Source organism: Mustela nivalis (genome assembly GCF_964662115.1).
Source record: "Mustela nivalis genome assembly, chromosome: 11".
NCBI classification, from domain to species: Eukaryota; Metazoa; Chordata; class Mammalia; order Carnivora; family Mustelidae; genus Mustela; species Mustela nivalis.
In genome coordinates, this window is record NC_139030.1 from 25,203,278 (window position 1) to 25,222,620 (window position 19,343).

A 19,343-nucleotide genomic window follows, 5' to 3' on the forward strand; every position below is an offset into this window, starting at 1 on the left:
TTATTTAATTTGGTATTTATTTCATTAATTGGATCCTTATATCAACTATATTTTTTCTTTAATTAGAATTTAAGCTTTATGAGGGCAAAAATTATATCTATGTACCTAGCATGATACAGGTATATACTAAGTACCAAATAAATATTTGGTGAAATAGTAGGTGTATAGAACAGGAATGTATAAAATATCTCACCCTATATTCCAAATTTCATTAAATGACATCCAAATTTCATTAAATGACATCCCTGGAGTGTTAACTCTACTTAAGAAGTCCCAGGCTCCTTCAACCACTGCTGCTCCCAATCTGTCCAATCACTCACCAGTTCTGAAAGAAACATAGTATACATGGGAATTTGTGGGAATTTGTGACCAACTGTGTGAGGTTAAAAGCTAAAATCAGGCTCTGCTGGTTTTACTTCACAAATACTTGTGAATTCACCTCCTCTTCATCACTACTACCACTAATATCTTAATGGAAAAATTAATGTACTAATTAGACTCCTATAATCATTTTTAATTTTACAAATAAAATAAAATAATGACCTTCTAATTAGTGTCCTGTATTTTTATGTATACAACTTTTATATATTATATATAATTTTATATGTAATTTATATATAATTATGTATGCAATTACATATAACATATATAGTTATATATATTTTATACATATAATTACCTATAATTTAATGCTTTTAGTTAAATATATTGTTTAACTCTACAAGTTATATAACTTGTAAAAATTTTGCAAGTTAAATTTATAAGTCTAATGCCTTTAATGCTCATAATAACACTTTGGAGAAAGCTATCTTAGTTTTAATCCTGTTTTTACAGATAGAGATATTAAGACAGGTGCATAACTTTCTAAAGGACATCTAGCTTGTAAATGGAAGTTGCTGGCAGAATTCAAATCTGTTAATAGGTTGGGAACTAATGGAAATGGTGGAACTAGTGAGATTGGAAGGTAAAAGTGTGTTTGCAGGGGTGCCTGGGTGGCTCAGTGGGTTAAAGCCTCTGCCTTCAGCTCGGGTCATGATCCCAGGGTCCTGGGATCGAGCCCTGCATCGGGCTCTCTGCTTTAGCAGGGAGCCTGCTTCCTCCTCTCTCTCTCTCTCTGCCTCTGCCTACTTGTGATCTCTGTCAAATAAATAATAAAATCTTAAAAAAAAAAAAAAGTGTGTTTGCAAATTCCACACTCCTAAAAAACTATTGTTGCTGCCCCTGACTGAAATTCATCTTTCATATATTTGGCATAATTATCTTTCTAAAACATAGATGTGATTCTGCCATACTCCCATCTCCGTCTCCCTCCCCCGCACCCCCCTCAGCCCTGCCCCCACCAGTGGGGACATGGGGATGCAAACTAAGTCCTTTAGTCTGACATACAGGTCTTTCAAGAGCCTGATGTTTTTCAGATTCCCTGATTGTCTCCTGCCACTCCTGGTTTTCACCTTGCTGGCTCACCTTACACAGCTATTCCCTTACATGCTTCACATGTGCTTCTGCATATTTGCTTCCCCAGGAAAAGCTTCCCTCATTTCTGAGCTTGGATGCTTGGATAAATGTCTGCCATCCTTCAGAATTTAGCTTAGGTACTATCTAATCTAGACAACTTCTATTACTTTACTTTCTCTATTATTTTAAAGAAAAAAATTTTTAGTTCATATACTTATCTCCTCAATGGATTGTAAGCACTTCAAGAACAAGAACTGTATCTCATAGTTTGATATCCAATGGCAGTCAGTGATTGGCACAAGGTAGACACTTGAAAAGTAATTATCAAAGAGCACTAAGAAGGGATGAGTAGGAAGCTAAGACAAAAGAAATCTGTATTGATTTAGAGCTAACGCTGTAACAGACATTTCAAACTTGTCATTTCATCCACTGCTTGTGAAAAGTAGAATCTATATGGTGTTAGCAGTTCCATTTTATAGATAAAGAAACAAATGTTCATTGAAATTAAATAACTTTCCCAAGTTTTCATTATTAGTGAAATTCAAATGTAGTTTTGACTCCACAGCTAGAGTATTAGATATTATGTATAATAAAACTTTCCTGGAAAAAAATCTTTATAATGATGACTACCATTTATGGTGTAATTACTATGTTCAACATATTGTGCCAAGCACATTTCTTTCATTCTATTCATTCAAGTGTTTATAAATCTCATGCTATAACCAGGAATATTCTAGTGACTGGGAATATTAACAATAAATAAAACAGGAAAAAGTCCTTGTCCTTTACAGAATTTACATTTAAGAGAAAAAGGAGAAGACAATAAATTGATAAATTCATAATACACTGGTTGACAAGAACTATGGAGAAAGATGATGTCTGAATGGATAGAGGGTGTGCAGGGGGCAAGTGGAAGGGTTGCATTTGTAAATAATGTGGTAGTGAAGGTCTTACTCCGTGACATTTGAGTTGGGTCTGGAAAGAGACATCATGTGCTGCCTGGTATGTGGACAACCAGGAAGCTAACATAGCAGGAATGGGAGAAGGGTAGGGAATGTTAGTGGGAGGTGAAGTCAGAGAGGTAGGGGTTAGGGTTGGAGGTGCAGACTGGGTAGGGTGCTAGATGGCACTCTTAGACTTTGACTTACATGGTTTAGAAAATTATTGAGCAGAAAAATGACACAGTCTGATAGGATTTGAAAACATCTCTCTTGCTACTGAGAAAATACTTCAAGGTAGCAAGGTCCAGAAACAGTCTAGTTAAGAAGGTATTCAATAATTAATGTCAGAGATTGGGGTAGCTAAAATCAGGTGGCAGTGGAGATAATGAAAGTGCAGAAATTTTGTATATATTTTAAATAGGAAACAGAAAGAATTTGGTATGGATTAGATGTAGTTTGTGAAAGAAAAAGGAGTCAAAGGTAAAATACCACTGTTGTTCTTGATTCAATATGTAAAATGGACATGTAAAAAAAGTCTAATAAGATTCAGTACAATGTGAAAATATTTAATACACTTTATCATTATTTCTATCTAGTAATACAATTTTGATATTTCAATATTATTTGAGGAGAAGTCTATATTGGGGATAAATTATGTAAGTGGTCAAAATTACTATTTCAAAAACTTTCAAAAAAATGTTTATCAGAGTGAATCTTTAATTTGTTTTATTATTTATATTGGTACTTGTCATACTTAGTGAGAGTGTAGTATGTCTTAAGGAAATTTCCAATCAGGATTTTTTTTTTTTTTCACTTTTTAATCCAGTGCCAGTGAAACACCAAATGACTAGCAGTAGGAAGCAATCATAATGCCTCAGATGTGATTCTTGGAAGAATGAAGCTACTTTCATAGCCTGTGAAAGACCGGACTTGTCATGTTTATTGCCTGAGAAGACCTTGAGCTCTTTTTTTTGATTATTTTTTTTAATTTTATTTATTTATTTGACAGACAGAGATCACAAGTAGGCAGAGAGGCAGTCAGAGAGAGACGTGGAAGCAGGGTCCCTGCTGAGCAGAGCCTGATGCTGGGCTCCATCCCAGGACCCTGGGATCATGACCTGAGCTGAAGGCAGAGGCTTAACCCACTGAGCCACCCAGACGCCCCCCCTTAAGCTCTTTTTATCCAGTATGCATGTATAAAGTTAGAGTTTTAACTAAGGCTATTGAAGAGTAATATAAAAATAATCATCAAGGACACTACCATTTTTTTGAGCTGTAAGTGTCTTTGTGTGACTGTAAAAGTGATATAATAAAGCAATCCAATGGATGCAATGTGAAACCAGAGAAGAAAAAAGGATAGAAGGCACAGTGAATGTAGAATTAAGAAGGTGTCATTAAGATCACAGAAGTAAAGGAAATACTTTTCTTTTCTTTCTTTCTTCCCCCACCCCCCTTTCTGGTGGTGTGAACACCTGAAAAAGAACTCAATTAGACCAACAATCAATGGCAGTACTTCTTTGGTTATGCTTATTAGGTGATTCTAGTTTAGATTCCAACTGAGCTGGAGGCACTGCAAGGGAAGAAATGTCAGCAAAATATAATGCTATTGATCTGACATTTACTCAAGAAATTATCTTCCAACAATCTTTGCTGAGACATCCTATTACTACCTTTATTTTTTTCCACAATGCACAGAAAAGTAAACTTAGTTCATCTCTAACATTAGAAATGCTATAGGAATTTGGCGTGAACTTTCATTGCTGTTTCAACATCATATAAGCATTAGTTGGGTAAGGCAAAGGAGAGATGACTGTAAGTGGGATTGATTATTTCTCAGGAGAGGAAAGAGGGAAGATGAGGTAGATAATAATAAATCAGATTCTCTCAACTTGGCAGTCAACAGCTGGCTGTGAATCCAATGCATATGAAAGTTCAGTGGCAGTTGTCAGTACTGGATAGTCATTTGTTAAATAATGTGAAAGATTTGGTGTTTAAAGTAACAAGTATAAGATGGAAAACATAATAAGACTTAAAAAAAGGAAAATACATTATTAGTCAAATGAAATTTCCCCTGTCAAATAGTCAGTCTGGAAGAATGTACAGTAATAGAATATGTATATCATTGATAAAAATTTGGGGAACTGCTCTTTTGGAATTGTCCTGGGAGTAAGTTTTTAGCACTATCCAAGAAAATGTAGAAAATTCAAACTAAAAGATTACCAAAGGAAATGAAGCCGAATAATAAAAGCTGCCAAAGTGAATAGCCTCAAACAAGGGTGTGGGATAAAGCATGAATTACCACCAACACTCTACTCTGCTTTTCTTCCTTCCCCTACAGTCCAGTACTCCCTAGACTAGTAGACACAAGGAATAATAGATTCTTGCTAAAATGGGATAATTACTAATGTCATTGTTACAAAAGTATGGAGAACCTATTCTAATCCAAAAGTGAACTAAATGTCTTCAGATTGTTCAGCTTGACCAAATCTTAATAAAAACTCCAATCTGCTCAGCTCTAGCCTAATGACACTCAATGAGTTTCCCCCACAGAATGACGAACAACTTAATATTCTCTTTTATATGAAGCCATAGAAAATAAATGATTTTAAAACCAGATTAACTGCCTCTGGAAAGAACTACTATAGATCAACAAATAACAGTTTGTAAGTGTGAGTTACTTTTTGATATATCCAATCACTAACACAACTTCGCATCTTGAGATAGGATTTCCCAAATCCTTCTTGGTTTCCATGTTGTAAGTGCACAGACTTTCCACTTCAACTTAGTAAATGTGGAAGATAATAAAAGATGAGTAAGGTGAGGAGTCCAATAAGCACACACAGAGAGAGTAAAGGAATATATATTAAAAAGTTTATTCTAAAGGCAAGAAGAATTGAAACAGTTTCTATACCTTGAATCACAAGCAGTTCAGAGTGGAAGAGGTGATAGCCTGAGGGTTATGGCACATTGTAACATTCTGAGTAGGTGTTGATGTGATTTTAACTGTGGGGGGAAAGGCAGGCTGATTTACTTCATTTGGAACCAGAAACTAGCCCTGGCAGGTGTTTTACCGCATTAAGCATATGGGCCTCAAAATGTCGATGACACCCCTACTGCTTTCATTTTTAAAGTCAGCCTATTAATAACATCTGACAGCTGGGTCAAAAGCATATGCTATTTAGCCTTATTGTGACATTTTGGCTCGTCAGGACACCACCAGTGATTATTCAACCTTGAAACTTGTGATCTTGTGTCTTCTGAAATTATGACTGCTCAACAGAGTAAAACAACCTATAAATTCCAGCCAGAACACTTTATAAGGTTGTCTATATACCTTAACTGAATTTACTGGCCACATAGTCAAATCCTTTTATGTGTGAAGCAAAATCAGCCTTTAGAGTAGATGGAGTGGATGGATCTATAAAGTTATGGTTCAAGGGGTTTGACACAGAATACTTCTCAATACAAACACCCCCAGAGATGGTACACACCATTTATTCTTATCTACTGATACATAATTAGAGAATCCTTACAATTAGTTTGAGTATACAGAGGAGGAGTTTAAAGAGTTTAAGGGGGAGGTCATTTAAGAAATAGAGCACAAAAGGAGAAGGGAATCTACACTAAAAAAAGATGACTGGTAGTACTAACTATAAAATCTAATTTTGCCTGGAACTCCCTGTGTGAACTCTTTTATGCCCTGAGCATTTACTCTTCATTGTCCATTTACTCATCACCATCAAAGGAGACTAAATACCAAGTATTAATGCATAACACACAATTGTTGGGAATCTGGTCTGGCACAAGTATCAAACACCTGGGTTAGTGGAACAAAGAAAAATAGCCAAAGTCAACATCCATCCCTCAAAACAGACACTGGAGCAGGGAAGCCTGGAAAAAGATAAAGAGGAGTGTGGTGTGTGAGCATGAATACTTTCCTCTGCTTATGGACCAATAACCCAGAGTTCTATTTGTTGGATTCCACAAACACAATGGAATAACAAATGCCACTCAAAGAAAACAAAACAAAAGCACTCCTAGATACTATTTGTTTTTGTTAACATTCTCTCTCCATCTTTTCTAAATGAATCTAGATTCTCTGATAGTGAACCCCCCAAATGGGCAGAAGTAGGGCCAGAAGAGACATGGTGCAGAGCCAACACTTATTTTCAGCATGTTATTAAAAGCTGTTGGCATGATTCTTCTAATCTCAAACACTCCCTTCCCAATAGGGTATGAGATAAGCATCAGAGTGCTTCCCATTATAGGAATAAGAGCAATAAATAAGAATTTTATGACCAATATTTTGATGCTTAGGCCAGAGTTCCTGCCAGGATATCTCCCAAAGGTGTTTTCTGAAATGAATTTTGAGGACTGCAAAATCTTGGAACACCCTGACCATCAAGTATCAGGAATAAAGTCAGCATTAAAATTATTGATTTGTGGGGAGAAAAACATAGCTTCCCCCTTTCTTGAAAGATGAACCAGAGCAAAAAGCGATAGAGACACCTCCTTTCACAGAGGTGTATCTGTTTCATTTGCTCCCCATAATGCCAGAGATATTGACCATTCCAACTAGGTACTCCTCACTGAAATCTGAAGCCGTGTGTGTGTGTGTGTGTGTGTGTGTGTGTGTGTGTGTGTGTGTGTGTAAGTGTTTTCTATATATCTTCAGTGAACAGAAAATAAATGTTAAGTAATGGTATTCAACCCTAAACCCATAGTGACAATTTATATTTTATCACCAGGCTCAGTGGAGAAAGTTTAGCTAAGTTCTATCCATTTGTGTGGATGGGTAAGTGCTAAAATATGTCACTTACTTTTAATTAAGACATTGGACCCCTAAGTAAAAGAAATCTACAAGTCATAAAAAATGCACGATTCTGCAGCAAATGTTTTAACTTTGGTCTTCAGAGGTGTGCATTATAATTGTTTTTTTTTTTTTTTGCTTTTGTTTTGTAGAATACTTAGTAATGTGTCAGTAAAGCAGCTTTTCTGTCTCCAATAGCATCTGCTTTCCATGCAGTGAAACTGACTTACAATGAATCTGATGGAGAAATGTGCTCTCATAAACTATATTTGGAGTAATCCTTGGAAGCAAATCCTTGCAGCCTCTGAAATAGCATATAACCATAACAGCACCAATTTTTCCTTTCCCTCTGGTGACTGAAAAGAAAAAGTATGCTCCCCTCCCTCATCCCTGAACCAAAGACAGTACATTGTAATTATTTATTTCACTATGATTTGCATTTTACCTGACACCATTTGAAAAGCCATGCACTTAAATATTTTAACCAAAGATGGTATTAGAAGTGATTTTAATCACCTAAATTATTTTCTCTAAGCTTCAAAAGCTATCAGTGTTTTCTTACTCCTCATTGCCAAATGATGGAGGTTATATAACACTGATCATTTCCCTTTCTATTTAAAAAATAAAATGCTAGTGTGAAAACATAAGTGTTTAATGTACCTACTGCTTCAGTAAAGAAAATACATGGTCAGCAGAGGTGATATCAGCAAGAGAAATGCTGGCCAGCTTGCTGACAGCCTGCCTCAAAGTCCTCATGTATTTCTGCCCGGTAAGCACATCATCACTGGATGTCAGGACATCCTATGTGGTCAAAGTCTGTAAGAGCTGCCACATTGGCTAGTCATAGCCATTGTCACTTTAGGTTGGGTGTATCATCTCTGGAGATTTTAGAACCATCCCATAAACCTTCCTTTCTCTCTCTTCTGTTATGAACACCAGCCACCATTACTGTAATGATTCTGCTTAGTTATCTGAAGAATATAGTGTATTTTATTTCTTTGGTGCATTGAGACACTAAACATATGTAAAATATCTTACCTTTCCAAGTCAAATTGAGGCCATCTCAAGACCTATTTTCTCCAAAGTAAGCTCATGAAAACTGGATATTGCTAGGCAGCTGCAATGTTCACAGCTGGCCTTCGGAAGGGGAGATATCTGAAGCCACCTCCAGGACCTACTCCTTTGTTCCTCTCCACCTTTCAAACTCCTGCCTCAGTTACGTGTCGGATGACAGGAATCAGCAGTTTCAGGAGAGCAGGGACATGCTGTGGGGGAAAGACTAGAGAACAAGATGCTGGCAGTGTCTCTGTTCATATCATTGAAATTCATGGAAACCAGAGTTTTCAAAGGAACTTTATAAAATGGATTCAATGCTATATGTCTTGTTCCTGTCCACCAGCAATCCCTTTTTAGCAAGAAAAGTATAGAGACTATACTAGGAAGTGATATGCCAGAAGTTCCACGTATTATCCTTCCTGTTTTGCCCTTCACAGGAGATGGGACTCAAGTATTAAGTGGAAAACTTCTCTCGAATATAGATATATAAAATTTTATTCAAGAAACAAATCAGTTTCTGGAGCCCCAGGAGTGAAGGAGCACGATTATCTGACATTTAAGCCCTTTCTCCACTCTGCAATATTGATTTTAAACACATGGTCCATAGTTTCTCGCTGGGCTTTTGTTACTCACTAGCTGAGACTATAGATAATTTAATACTCCACATAGTTCCACTGTATGAAAAATGAGAAAAGTTGTTATGCTTCCACATAGTTTTGTTTTGTTTTGTTTTTTGCCATTATAAAGTGAAAATACAGTGCAAAAACATTTAGCATTGTATCTGACACATGATAAGCCAATAAAGTTAGCTGGTACTGTCATTATTCCTGTGTCAGTATCTTGTTCTGCCCTCTTATGACATACTAATAATATGCTACTTCCCTTTGTTCTCTTCTATTGTTTTCGAACACCCCTATGTTAATATTTCTCCTTCTGCTCTTTGTTTTCTTCTCTAATTCCAGCCTCTGTTCAGTGATATCCTAGCATTTTTAGCACGGCCTAATTTTCACCTCTCAGCTGAGTCTTCCCTGATCCTTTCAACTAGGTCAGATTCTTAGGTTATTTATTTTCAAAGGACGATATTGTTTTTATTCAGGGTCAAAATGAATATGTCTGTTTTATATCTCTTTCACTACTGTGATATTAAACTCCAGGAAAGCAAGAACAGCTCATTTTCTTGCTCACCATTTTATTCCTAATGCCTGAAAAGCTGTTTGACTCATATGGGGAACTCCACAAATATATTTGAAACAAAAAGAATCAATCAACAAGTGATTGCTGTTACTTGTAGGCCATTCTTAATTTATCATCTCTTAAGAAACTCTGCTTATTAAAAACCATGATGATCACTATCTTGTCTGCATCATCCAGATCATTTTCAAAATATAGTTTCAGGATATTACATCAGCTTCCTCTATGATATCAGCTTCTAATTCAAATATTTATCTTTCCATTTCATCTCTTTTGTTATCTGTAATGTTGTATACTTTCCCTTTAGCAAATTAATCATTCATTCATGCATTTAAAATGTTCAAAGATAGTGCTAAAAGACTGGGGGTAAAAACCTCATTGTCTTATTCTTGTTGTTTGCTCATTTATTTTGGTTTGTTTCTTTACTTGTCTGGTAGGAGCAGACATATAATAAGGCTACTATAAATGAGTAAGTATAATGATAATGTCGGCATAAGGAATCCTAAGAGAATGGTATAGGGATTCTCAATGAATCTGAGAGAAGATGAGAGAAGAGTGTAAGGAAATTTCCCAGAATGAGGTAGAGGAGGAAAGGGAAAATAATACAGGACTAGAGGCAAGGGGAGCAACATTCCCTCTAATGGGACTCTAAGATGATTGCTGGAAATATTGCATAAAGTCAGAGGCAGAGCAACTCAGAGACCATGCTGGCATATTGGTCAAGTGAGATCACGGGGGACTTTGAATATCATGCTGGAGAGTCTTTGCTCTCTCCTGTATGGTGGATCCTTAAAGGATTTCAAGACGAGGGGTGACGTTGTCCAGCTTGCTTCTAAGATTTAGCGCTGAAAGCTCTATGAAGGATTTGGGGTAGCTGAGTCCACAAGGCCACTGCAGTAGTTGAGGCAGATTGCAGTCCTGATCACAAGATTCAGTGTGGTGTTTCAGGAGAAGGTCTTGGGGAATGTAAAGCCCCAGAGAAGCATAAGGGTGATGAACGAATAGTCAAGGCTAGAAAAGGAAAGGAAGGTTAAGAAAGGCACATACGGATGGGAGCAGTGGAGGCAATGTGGGTTAGGAAGACCCTGTGAGTTTAAAAGCAAAGAACTATGGGAGAGCTATGCCCACTGAGCTATTCAGTTCTTGCAGTTGAGAATTTCTTGAGAAGCAGTTCTGAGTCTTCCCTCAAGAATTACATCCCTGGGGCGCCTGGGTGGCTCAGTGGGTTAAGCCGCTGCCTTCGGCTCAGGTCATGATCTCAGGGTCCTGGGATCGAGTCCCGCATCGGGCTCTCTGCTTGGCAGGGAGCCTGCTTCCCTCTCTCTCTCTCTCTCTGCCTGCCTCTCCATCTACTTGTGATTTCTCTCTGTCAAATAAATAAATAAAATCTTTAAAAAAAAAAAAAAGAATTACATCCTTGCTATCATCACCACTATCTGGCAGGAGATCAATAGGACTAATTTATTTATGTCATTTTCCCCAAAGCTTTAAGCTCTTCCCTCCAGAAATCAGCTTGGCTCACTCCCTCACAACCACCACCTGTTTTCTAAGGACACTCACTTTAGGGAATTTTCTCAATCACTCTTTTTATTTATTTATTTTATTTTTTAAAAAAGATTTTACTTATTTATTTGACAGATCACAAGTAGGCAGAGAGGCAGGCGGGGGTTGGGGGGCGGGAAGCAGGCTCCCCCTGAGCAGAGAGCCGTATGTGGGGCTTGATCCCAGCACCCTGAGATCATGACCTGAGCCGAAGGCAGAGGCTTTAACCCGCTAGGCCACCCACATGCCCCTCAATCATTGAGTTAGAACAAAAATAGCACCTTCCATGGCTCACCATACTTTTCTGTCCAGCTTCAGCCCTCTTTTTCACAAAACTGATTACCATGATACATATAAGTACACGGAAACCTTGGAGATACTGTGGGTTCTGTTCCAGACCACTGCAATAAAGCAAATATTGCAATAAAGTGAGTCAGATGAGTTATTTTTTTCCCCTGTGCTTATGAAAGATATATTTACACTATACTATAGTCTCTTATGCGTGCAATACCATTATTTCTAAAAAAAAAAAAAAAGTATATGTCTTAATAAAAAAGTACTTTATTACTAAAAAATGCCCGGAGTGCCTGGGTGGCTCAGTTGTTAAGCATCTGCCTTCAGCTTAGGTCATGGTCCCAGGGTCCTGGGATCGAGCCCCACATCAGGCTCCCTGCTCAGCAGGAAGTCTGCTTCTCCCTCTCCCACTCTCCTTGCTGTGTTCCTCCTCTCACTGTCTCTCTCACTATCAAATTAAAAAAAAAAAAAAAATCTTAAAAAATGCCAACCATCATCTGAACTTCCAGTAAGTCATAATCTTTTTGCTGGTGGAGGGTCTCACCTCGATGTTGATGGCTGCTGACTGGTGAGAGTGGTTGGTAGTTGCTGAAGGTTGTGGTGGCTGTGGCAACTTCTTAACATTAGACAGCAAAGTTCACAACATCAAATGACTTTTTCTTTCATATTTCTCTGTAGCATTGATGCTGTTTGATAGCATTTTACCCACAGTAGGATTTCTTTCAAAATTGGAGTCAAGCCTCTCAAACCCTGACACACACTACTTTGTCAACTAAGTTTATGTAATATTCTAAATGTTTTATTGTCATATCAACAGTCTTCACAGCATCTGCACCAGGAGTGATTTCATCTCAAGAAACTACTTTCTTTGCTCATCTACAAGAAGTAACCCCTCATCCTTTCAAGTTTTATCATGAGATTACAACTATTCGGTTACATCTTCAGATTGACTTCTAATTCCACTTCTTTTGCTGTTTACAGCACACCTGCAGTTAACTTCCTCCAATGAAGTCTGAACTCTTCAATTTGTAAAAAATTTAATATCTGTGAAGTGTGATAAAGCAAAGTGCAATAAAACTGAGACATGCCTGCATTTGGTTATCATTTGACCATTCCTACTATTTTTAAGTCTCATGAAAATAAAAATTCTTGTCTGTTTTGCTCATTGTGGTATCTTCAGTTCCTAGAACAATATTCAACACACAGTAGGTACTCAAAAATATTAGTTACAGAATAATTGTTGTTGGTAACTTTTAGTGCCCAAAGATTACAGATTTCTATAAAATGTTGGAAAATAAAATGAGCCTGAAATACCTTGGAAAACCATTTGCCAGGTCCACAGAGGCCTAGTAAGGGTCCTGCCCTGCAGAGGGACTGCTTGGAAGTGTTCAGGGTAAAAAAGGGCAAGGACCCCTTTGAGGAATAGCAAATGCTTTGTTCTGACCCAAGGTACATGGTGTTTGACAGTCTCTACTAGAGAAAGCAAAGCCAGATTTGACAAGTGGGAGAGGAGCTTCCTGTTAATATTATGTGTTATTCCTACTGCTCAATTTTACTCTAGCGGGAAAGGAATATTATCTCGGACAGACACTCACCAGTGAATCCCAAATAACTGCTGTAAGCAAAACATATGTTGCCTTTAAATTATTTAAGTTCATATTTAAAACTCTTAAAAATAGAAGGTAACAAAAATAATACCTTCTTTACCTATCTTTGACCCTCTCATCCCAAAAGAAAATGGACATTCTGCTCTTTGGACTATTAGTAAACAGAGTGGTGAAGAAATCTCCTTCAGATAGAGATTTTCCCTCATCTCCTACCCCACCCCCAGACTACTATTGGCTCAGCTCCCGGATACTCTCTGGCCATACCTTTCCCCAGCCAGAAGATACATAAAGAGCTTTGAATATAACGGGTCTCTTACTGATTAAGAAGGATATAAGAAACTTGCTTTCTCCTTTTGTTTGCATATATGCTTGATTACTACATGGACCTTCTTCATTAATTTGTGTTTGTTCAGTTATTTACCTGGATTCTTGAATATGTTTTTCCTGAAACTAGTTGTTATAGTAAAAATGTCTATGCTATTTTCATCTATTAATGCAACAGAGAATACATTCTCGTGTTCCTTAATGAGTACTTTCTGTATTGTAGTCGGTTTCATTTATTAACTCTTATTAGAAATTAAGAAGGTGGGTTCTATTTTATTTCACAGTCTGTCACCTAGGAACTCAGAGTAATTGGAGTGTATTTAACGATAGGATATATAAGTGCGTTTTTACAAACACCAACCCTTCATTCTTATTGCTAAACTTCCCTGAAAATTTTTTAATCAAATTCTCATTGTCTCTTATGTGTTCTAAACTGCAGATTTACAGAGGGCAGGAATTGCTGTCTTTGTTAAGCCAGTGTTTCTAAAGCACTAGCATCTTATGCCATGCCTCTTGGCAGTGAATAAATATTGATTTATGAAAACCATAAATTCAGAGATAATGATCTTTATTAATCAGTGGGGAAGATGATAGGGAATTTACAGCTTCAATTCAGGGACAGTGAAACACTAAATAGAATATTTTAATTATTTCATTATCATCACCATTCAGTAACATCAGCAGATCAGGATTTGTGTGTGTCATGAGTGTGTATGTGTGAATAGACATGTATGTGATTAAATCTAAGCAGAATGAGGAGGAGGAGAGAGTCTGTTTAGTTTTGAATGTCATGAAGTTTGCTGCTGACAGGATTCAGTAATTTAGTCTTCCTCGCTTAGCTCTTTCTATTTCACTAGCCCTGGAACTCTCTCTGCTCCTATGTAGCAGCCAAGATTGCCATATTGTTCTTTGTTGGCAAGATCTTAAGCTTTCACTTCACTAATAGGAAGGAGATAAAATTCAAATTCAAAATTTAAAAAAGGAATAGTCATACTTTTTTTCCTTTTTAAAAAATAATCATTCCCATTTTATAGCTTTCACTCTCATTTATGACAAGATGCATTTTGATAGGCATTAGTTCTTAAACTTTTAGAGGGTTTTAAAAACTATCTTAATTTTATTTCTGCTGAATAGCAGTCCTATTAGATTTTGCTTTAAAACTATGTTTTCATTATCAAATATGTTTGAGAAAAGTCAGAGTCTAACCATCTTTCAAAATCAGCAATGCTCATTCATAAAGTTGCAAAAAGTGTTATACAAAGTTTTTTCATTATTGAAACGTGTATTTTCTCATATTATTTAAATGTGGAAAAAAATTTAACATTTAAAATAGATTAGCATACTTTGGGGAAAGTTCTTAAACTTTATTTATTTTAATGAAGAGGAAAGTGTTTCCCCTGGAGGAGAAGCAGGGGAAGTAATGAATACAGCTAGACCACAAAGCCAAGGCTGTGGCTGCTTGGGTCTGGGGTCTCTTCACTACACTACAGAATGATTTATCCCTAATTCAACTTGATTCTGCAGTAGAAAGCCAAGTTGTTGCTGTTGTTGTTTTTAATGATGATTCCTAGATCATTTCCAACATTGAGAAATGAATTAAGCATAAAACAAATCACAGATATATATGGGTAAAAAAAAAATTCAATATTCCTCTCCTTATCATGTTCTAAGACTGTAACTTTAAAACCACAAGAGGAAAGAGAAACTCAATTTTTAAGAGGTTTAAAGGGAATCCTAGGGGTGCTTGGATGGCTCAGTCAGTTAAATCTCTAACTTTATCTCAGGTCATGATCTCAGGGTCTTGGGATCAAGCCCTGGGCTGGGCTAAGCACTCAGCAGGCGTCTGCTTCTTCCTCTCCCTCTGCCTCTCCCCCCACCCCCAACTTGTTCTCTCTCTCAAATAAGTAAACAAAATCTTTTTAAAAAATAAGGGAATCCTAAAAATATTTCAGTGATTGCTGCTGATACTTTTATTCTTTGGCATCTGAAAAATCACGTTGATTGATTGGCCGTATTTAAGAAATTCTAGTAATTGTAAACCTTGTTATTAAGTCTAAAAATAGATACATTTTCATCTCCAGGTGTCTTTTAAGATTTGATTTTTAATGGATTAATGAATAAAGCAATTTTGGTAAATACATAAAATGAAAACTTATGGAGCCCCCAGCCAGAATGATATAGTGATGCTCAACCAACTCACATGACATAGAAGAATCTTAAGATATTACGCTAAATGCAAGAAGCCAGACACAGAACATCACGTTATATTATTCTGTTTATACAAAATATCCAGAATCAATTAATCTATAGAGATAGAATGTAGCTTGATGTTTGCCAGGGACTGAGGCAGAGGGAAATGGGGAGAGACTGCTTGATGGGCACATAACCCAAAGATTATGAAAATGTTTTGGAATTTGATACAAGTAATAGTTGCATAACATTGTGAATGTACTAAATGTCACTGGATTGTTCACTTTAAAATGGTTAATTTTATGTTATGTGTATTTCACCTCAATTGAAAAAAGAAGATTGAGTTAAGCATCTGGTATTCGAGAGTTTTGCTCCAAATGTAGCCTCCAACTTAAGGCTGAAAAAAACCCTATGCCTCTTTTTTGTTGCTTGATGTTAAAATAGCATGTTTTTCTTGGCATCTCTATCTTTCCCTTTCCTGCTTCCTAATCAGCATGTTCAACTTGAACAGAAAGGTTTCTTCTCTGTTGAGAAAAATTAACAGTGTATATTATTTTAAGAACATTGCACAAACCAACTTGAAGTCCAAATTAGATGCATTCTGAGCATAATTCCATTGCTCTCTTACATATGACCCTAAAATAAAATGGGTAACAATGTGCCGTCAGGAACTATAGAGGGAGGACACATGTGGAAGAAACAGCTTTGAGTTAAGAATCTCTAGAAATGGGAGTGGAGGATGGAGGCTGTGTTAGCCACATGGTATGAGGCAGATTCCTTTGGAATCACCTTTGGAACGGAATGGTAGAGGACACCTAAATAGGCAGGAAAATAGATGGCCAAATGTGAGCTTTCTAAATGAGTTGTAAAAATACGTTTCTTCAGAAAAATGCATTTCAACTCTCAAAGTTTTGTATCAGCTCATCTCATTGCTGTTTGTGATGGTGGTGGTTTGTTTGGGTTCAGATGCAGATGCCTCAGTTCAAGGCATCATTGTCATTTGTCCATCTCAGGCATGTACTTGGTTTTATAATTTATATATTTATTTATTCACTCATGCCTTTGTATCCCATTGCACTCCACCCCCTCTTCCATGACAACCCCATCTGGTGGACTCGCTATGTATCCTTTGTTCTTGCCGAGGACAGCCTTTTTATAGAGTGATTGAGGGAGAGCATCCTATTTTTGTTCTTTCTGAACCTTGCCTTTTGTTAAAATTTCTCTTCTAATGTAACCCGCAATGCAATTTTCTAGAAAAATCGTGGAGGATGGTGAGAAAAGGCCCAGGTTTAGAGACAGAAGATCTGTGTGGGATACCAGATTCAGTGGAGACCTAGGTACTTCTATGTTATGAGCAAATCTAATCTCAAAAGAGTCTTCTACAAAATCATTCCTTTTAACATTATAGTTTGACAAAAATTGCAGTCACAAAAATACGCAATACACGTTTAAGAAAGCTCAACTCCTATCCCAGTGTGGGAAACCGATTCCCCTATGTTGGGCAATTCTGAGGTAGGGCTCTTAGCTGTGATAGCTGTAAATATGAATGTTCTAGGGAAGAAGTTCACAAAGTGAGCTGAGGAAATGCAGCTTCCAAATATACACACAGACCCTGTTTACAGTGTTTGTAAGCCAGTCTTTGAGAACTCAGCTTGGATATTCCTAAAAAGAGAATGTTTCATAGCTGTGAGCATATACCCAGACGAATCCATGGAACTTAGGTAACTGAGAAATAATATTAGTATTGCTAATATCATCAGGACTACAGCAAAGAATGGTTGGTGATACTTGTTGAGAATGAGGATTGACATTCTCTCTACGGGGATATCCAAGCTGAGTCAGCAGATTACGTTTTCCCCTTTTCCATCTTGCTGTCTGCCTACCTTACTATTGCCTGGTTGCCTGGTACTTGGTGAGAAGAAACACCATGATCTTGGAATTCCTTCCTCTTTTTCTAATTTCCCAGCTTCAAATTCCTACAACCATCTTGCTTTTTTTAGGAACAACACTTGGTGTCACTGGAAATGTTCAGTCTTTTTCCCATGTTACATTTCTAGTCTCCACTGAAATGCAACTTAATGGGTGCTTCTAATAATTTCAAATAATTTCTTAAGTGCTTCTAATAATTTCTGCTTTAAAAGAGTATCTTTGCTAAGGCCAAATACCATTTACTCTTTGGGTTTCTATATGACAGTGCGATTGGGTTGTGGCATCTTTAAATTTCCTACACCCCACATCCAATGGCCTGAGGAGTTTTATCAGCTCTACCTTAAAAAAATATACTCCAAATCAGGCTACATTTAATCTTCTCTACTATTACTTGTGTATATATTTTTTTGCTCCTCAATAGCTCATTTCAGCATGGAACAGCCCCATAGTCCTTTCAAAAGGTTAGTGACTCTTAACAATACTCTGTTCAAAATCTCCCATGCCCTTTCCTTTACAGTTAGAACAAAATCCAAAGACTTTCATGTGATCTTCTTCTCCCTCACATCTGTCTTCCTTCTCTTTTTATCCCACCAGAGTCGCTGTGTGCTTCTGAGCTCATTCCTACCTCAGGTTCTTTGTACCTGTGGCTCTCTCTTCAGGATGTTTTCTTCCTGATAACAGTATGGCTGTATCCTTCTCTTAATTTATTCTTCTGCTCGTATTTTATTTCCTGGGACATAACTTCTCTTATCACCAAATAGCCTCTTCTTCCTTTATTGCTCTCTTTCACCCTACCTTGTTTGATTTTCTTTATAGCATGTATCATTAATTAACAGTAAATTGTATTTGTTATTATTAGATTATTCACTAGAAAAAGAGAGCTTATTCTCTTCACTGCTCTAGCAATAACACTTAGAACATACCTGGCATATATAAGACAATAGTGAATGCTAAGATCAGTGTGGCCATTTAGATATAATTATTTTTTTAGAATCCAGTAAGAACAGCATGTTGCTTAGGGGTATCTTGGGAATTTAAGTAAGTTTCCTATTTAAGATGGAGAACAGCAACAGTAAAATGTGGAACAGGCAGAGAACATGAAGGTTAAGAGAAAGAAAATGTGTCAAATGGAAAGTAAAATAAGGAATTTTTTTTAATGGAAGATAAAGAATGAAAATAAAATCAGAAAAAAAATTGAAACAGAATTTAAGAGACTTAAGTTAATGGTGAACATATGCATGGAATTATTTAAAATGGGTGATAAAGTAAATTAATGATGAATATACTAAAATTTCAGTAATCAATAGGTTTTTAATGCTAATGAGACATTGTTTTCTCAAAGCATTTCAACATATGGTGACAGACTACAGTTCATAATGATATATTGTCCATAGCAATTAAATTATTTTCCTTGAAAGTCTAAGGACTTTTTATTCACTTTGTTTTGATTACTGTTATGGCTTCTTAGAAAGTGAATTAAGTAGACAAACCTAAAAAGATTTCATTTTGTTATTGTTGTTTTTAATCTGTTTATGATGATGTCATTAGAAGGTAACTGAGATTATTTGATAAATTCTGTAATTGTGGATTTGTTTGGAGTGAAGTATATTTGTCTCTTTTAATAAATACATGAAATATAGTTAATATGTTACATAAAACAGAGACTTTGGCCTTAATGGCTATAATATGATTTTATTGAAAAGATGTTTGTACGACATCTTTAGGGTTTAATAAGCAATAACAATGCAAATAAAATCCAGAGACAAATTACAACAGGAATGTAGAGCCTACTATATAATTATAACTATGAAGCTACCAAACACATAGAGTTACTTTTTCTCTCGTGTTATAAAGTTAACATGATTTATGTTTCATGTATATTTTTTGAATACCTATAAGTCATTGCAAGGCAGTATGGGAGGCATATATGCCTAACACAGTATTCCTACTCTCAAGAAATAGAAAATTTAGTAAGCGATAATGCATAGTTAGGAATTATATTAT

At 36.5% G+C, this 19,343-nt stretch overlaps 1 protein-coding gene across 1 annotated transcript in view; it reads left to right on the plus strand.

The window, feature by feature from the left end:
- Positions 1-12,371, plus strand: part of LOC309844039 (uncharacterized protein) — a 63,958-nt gene extending 51,587 nt beyond the window's left edge. The window contains exon 3 of the mRNA XM_082690180.1: positions 12,107-12,371. Coding sequence (XP_082546306.1) covers positions 12,107-12,246 — 140 coding nt within the window. The 3' untranslated portion in view covers positions 12,247-12,371. The remainder of the gene's footprint in view (positions 1-12,106) is intronic.
- The last annotated feature ends 6,972 nt before the right edge of the window (positions 12,372-19,343 follow it).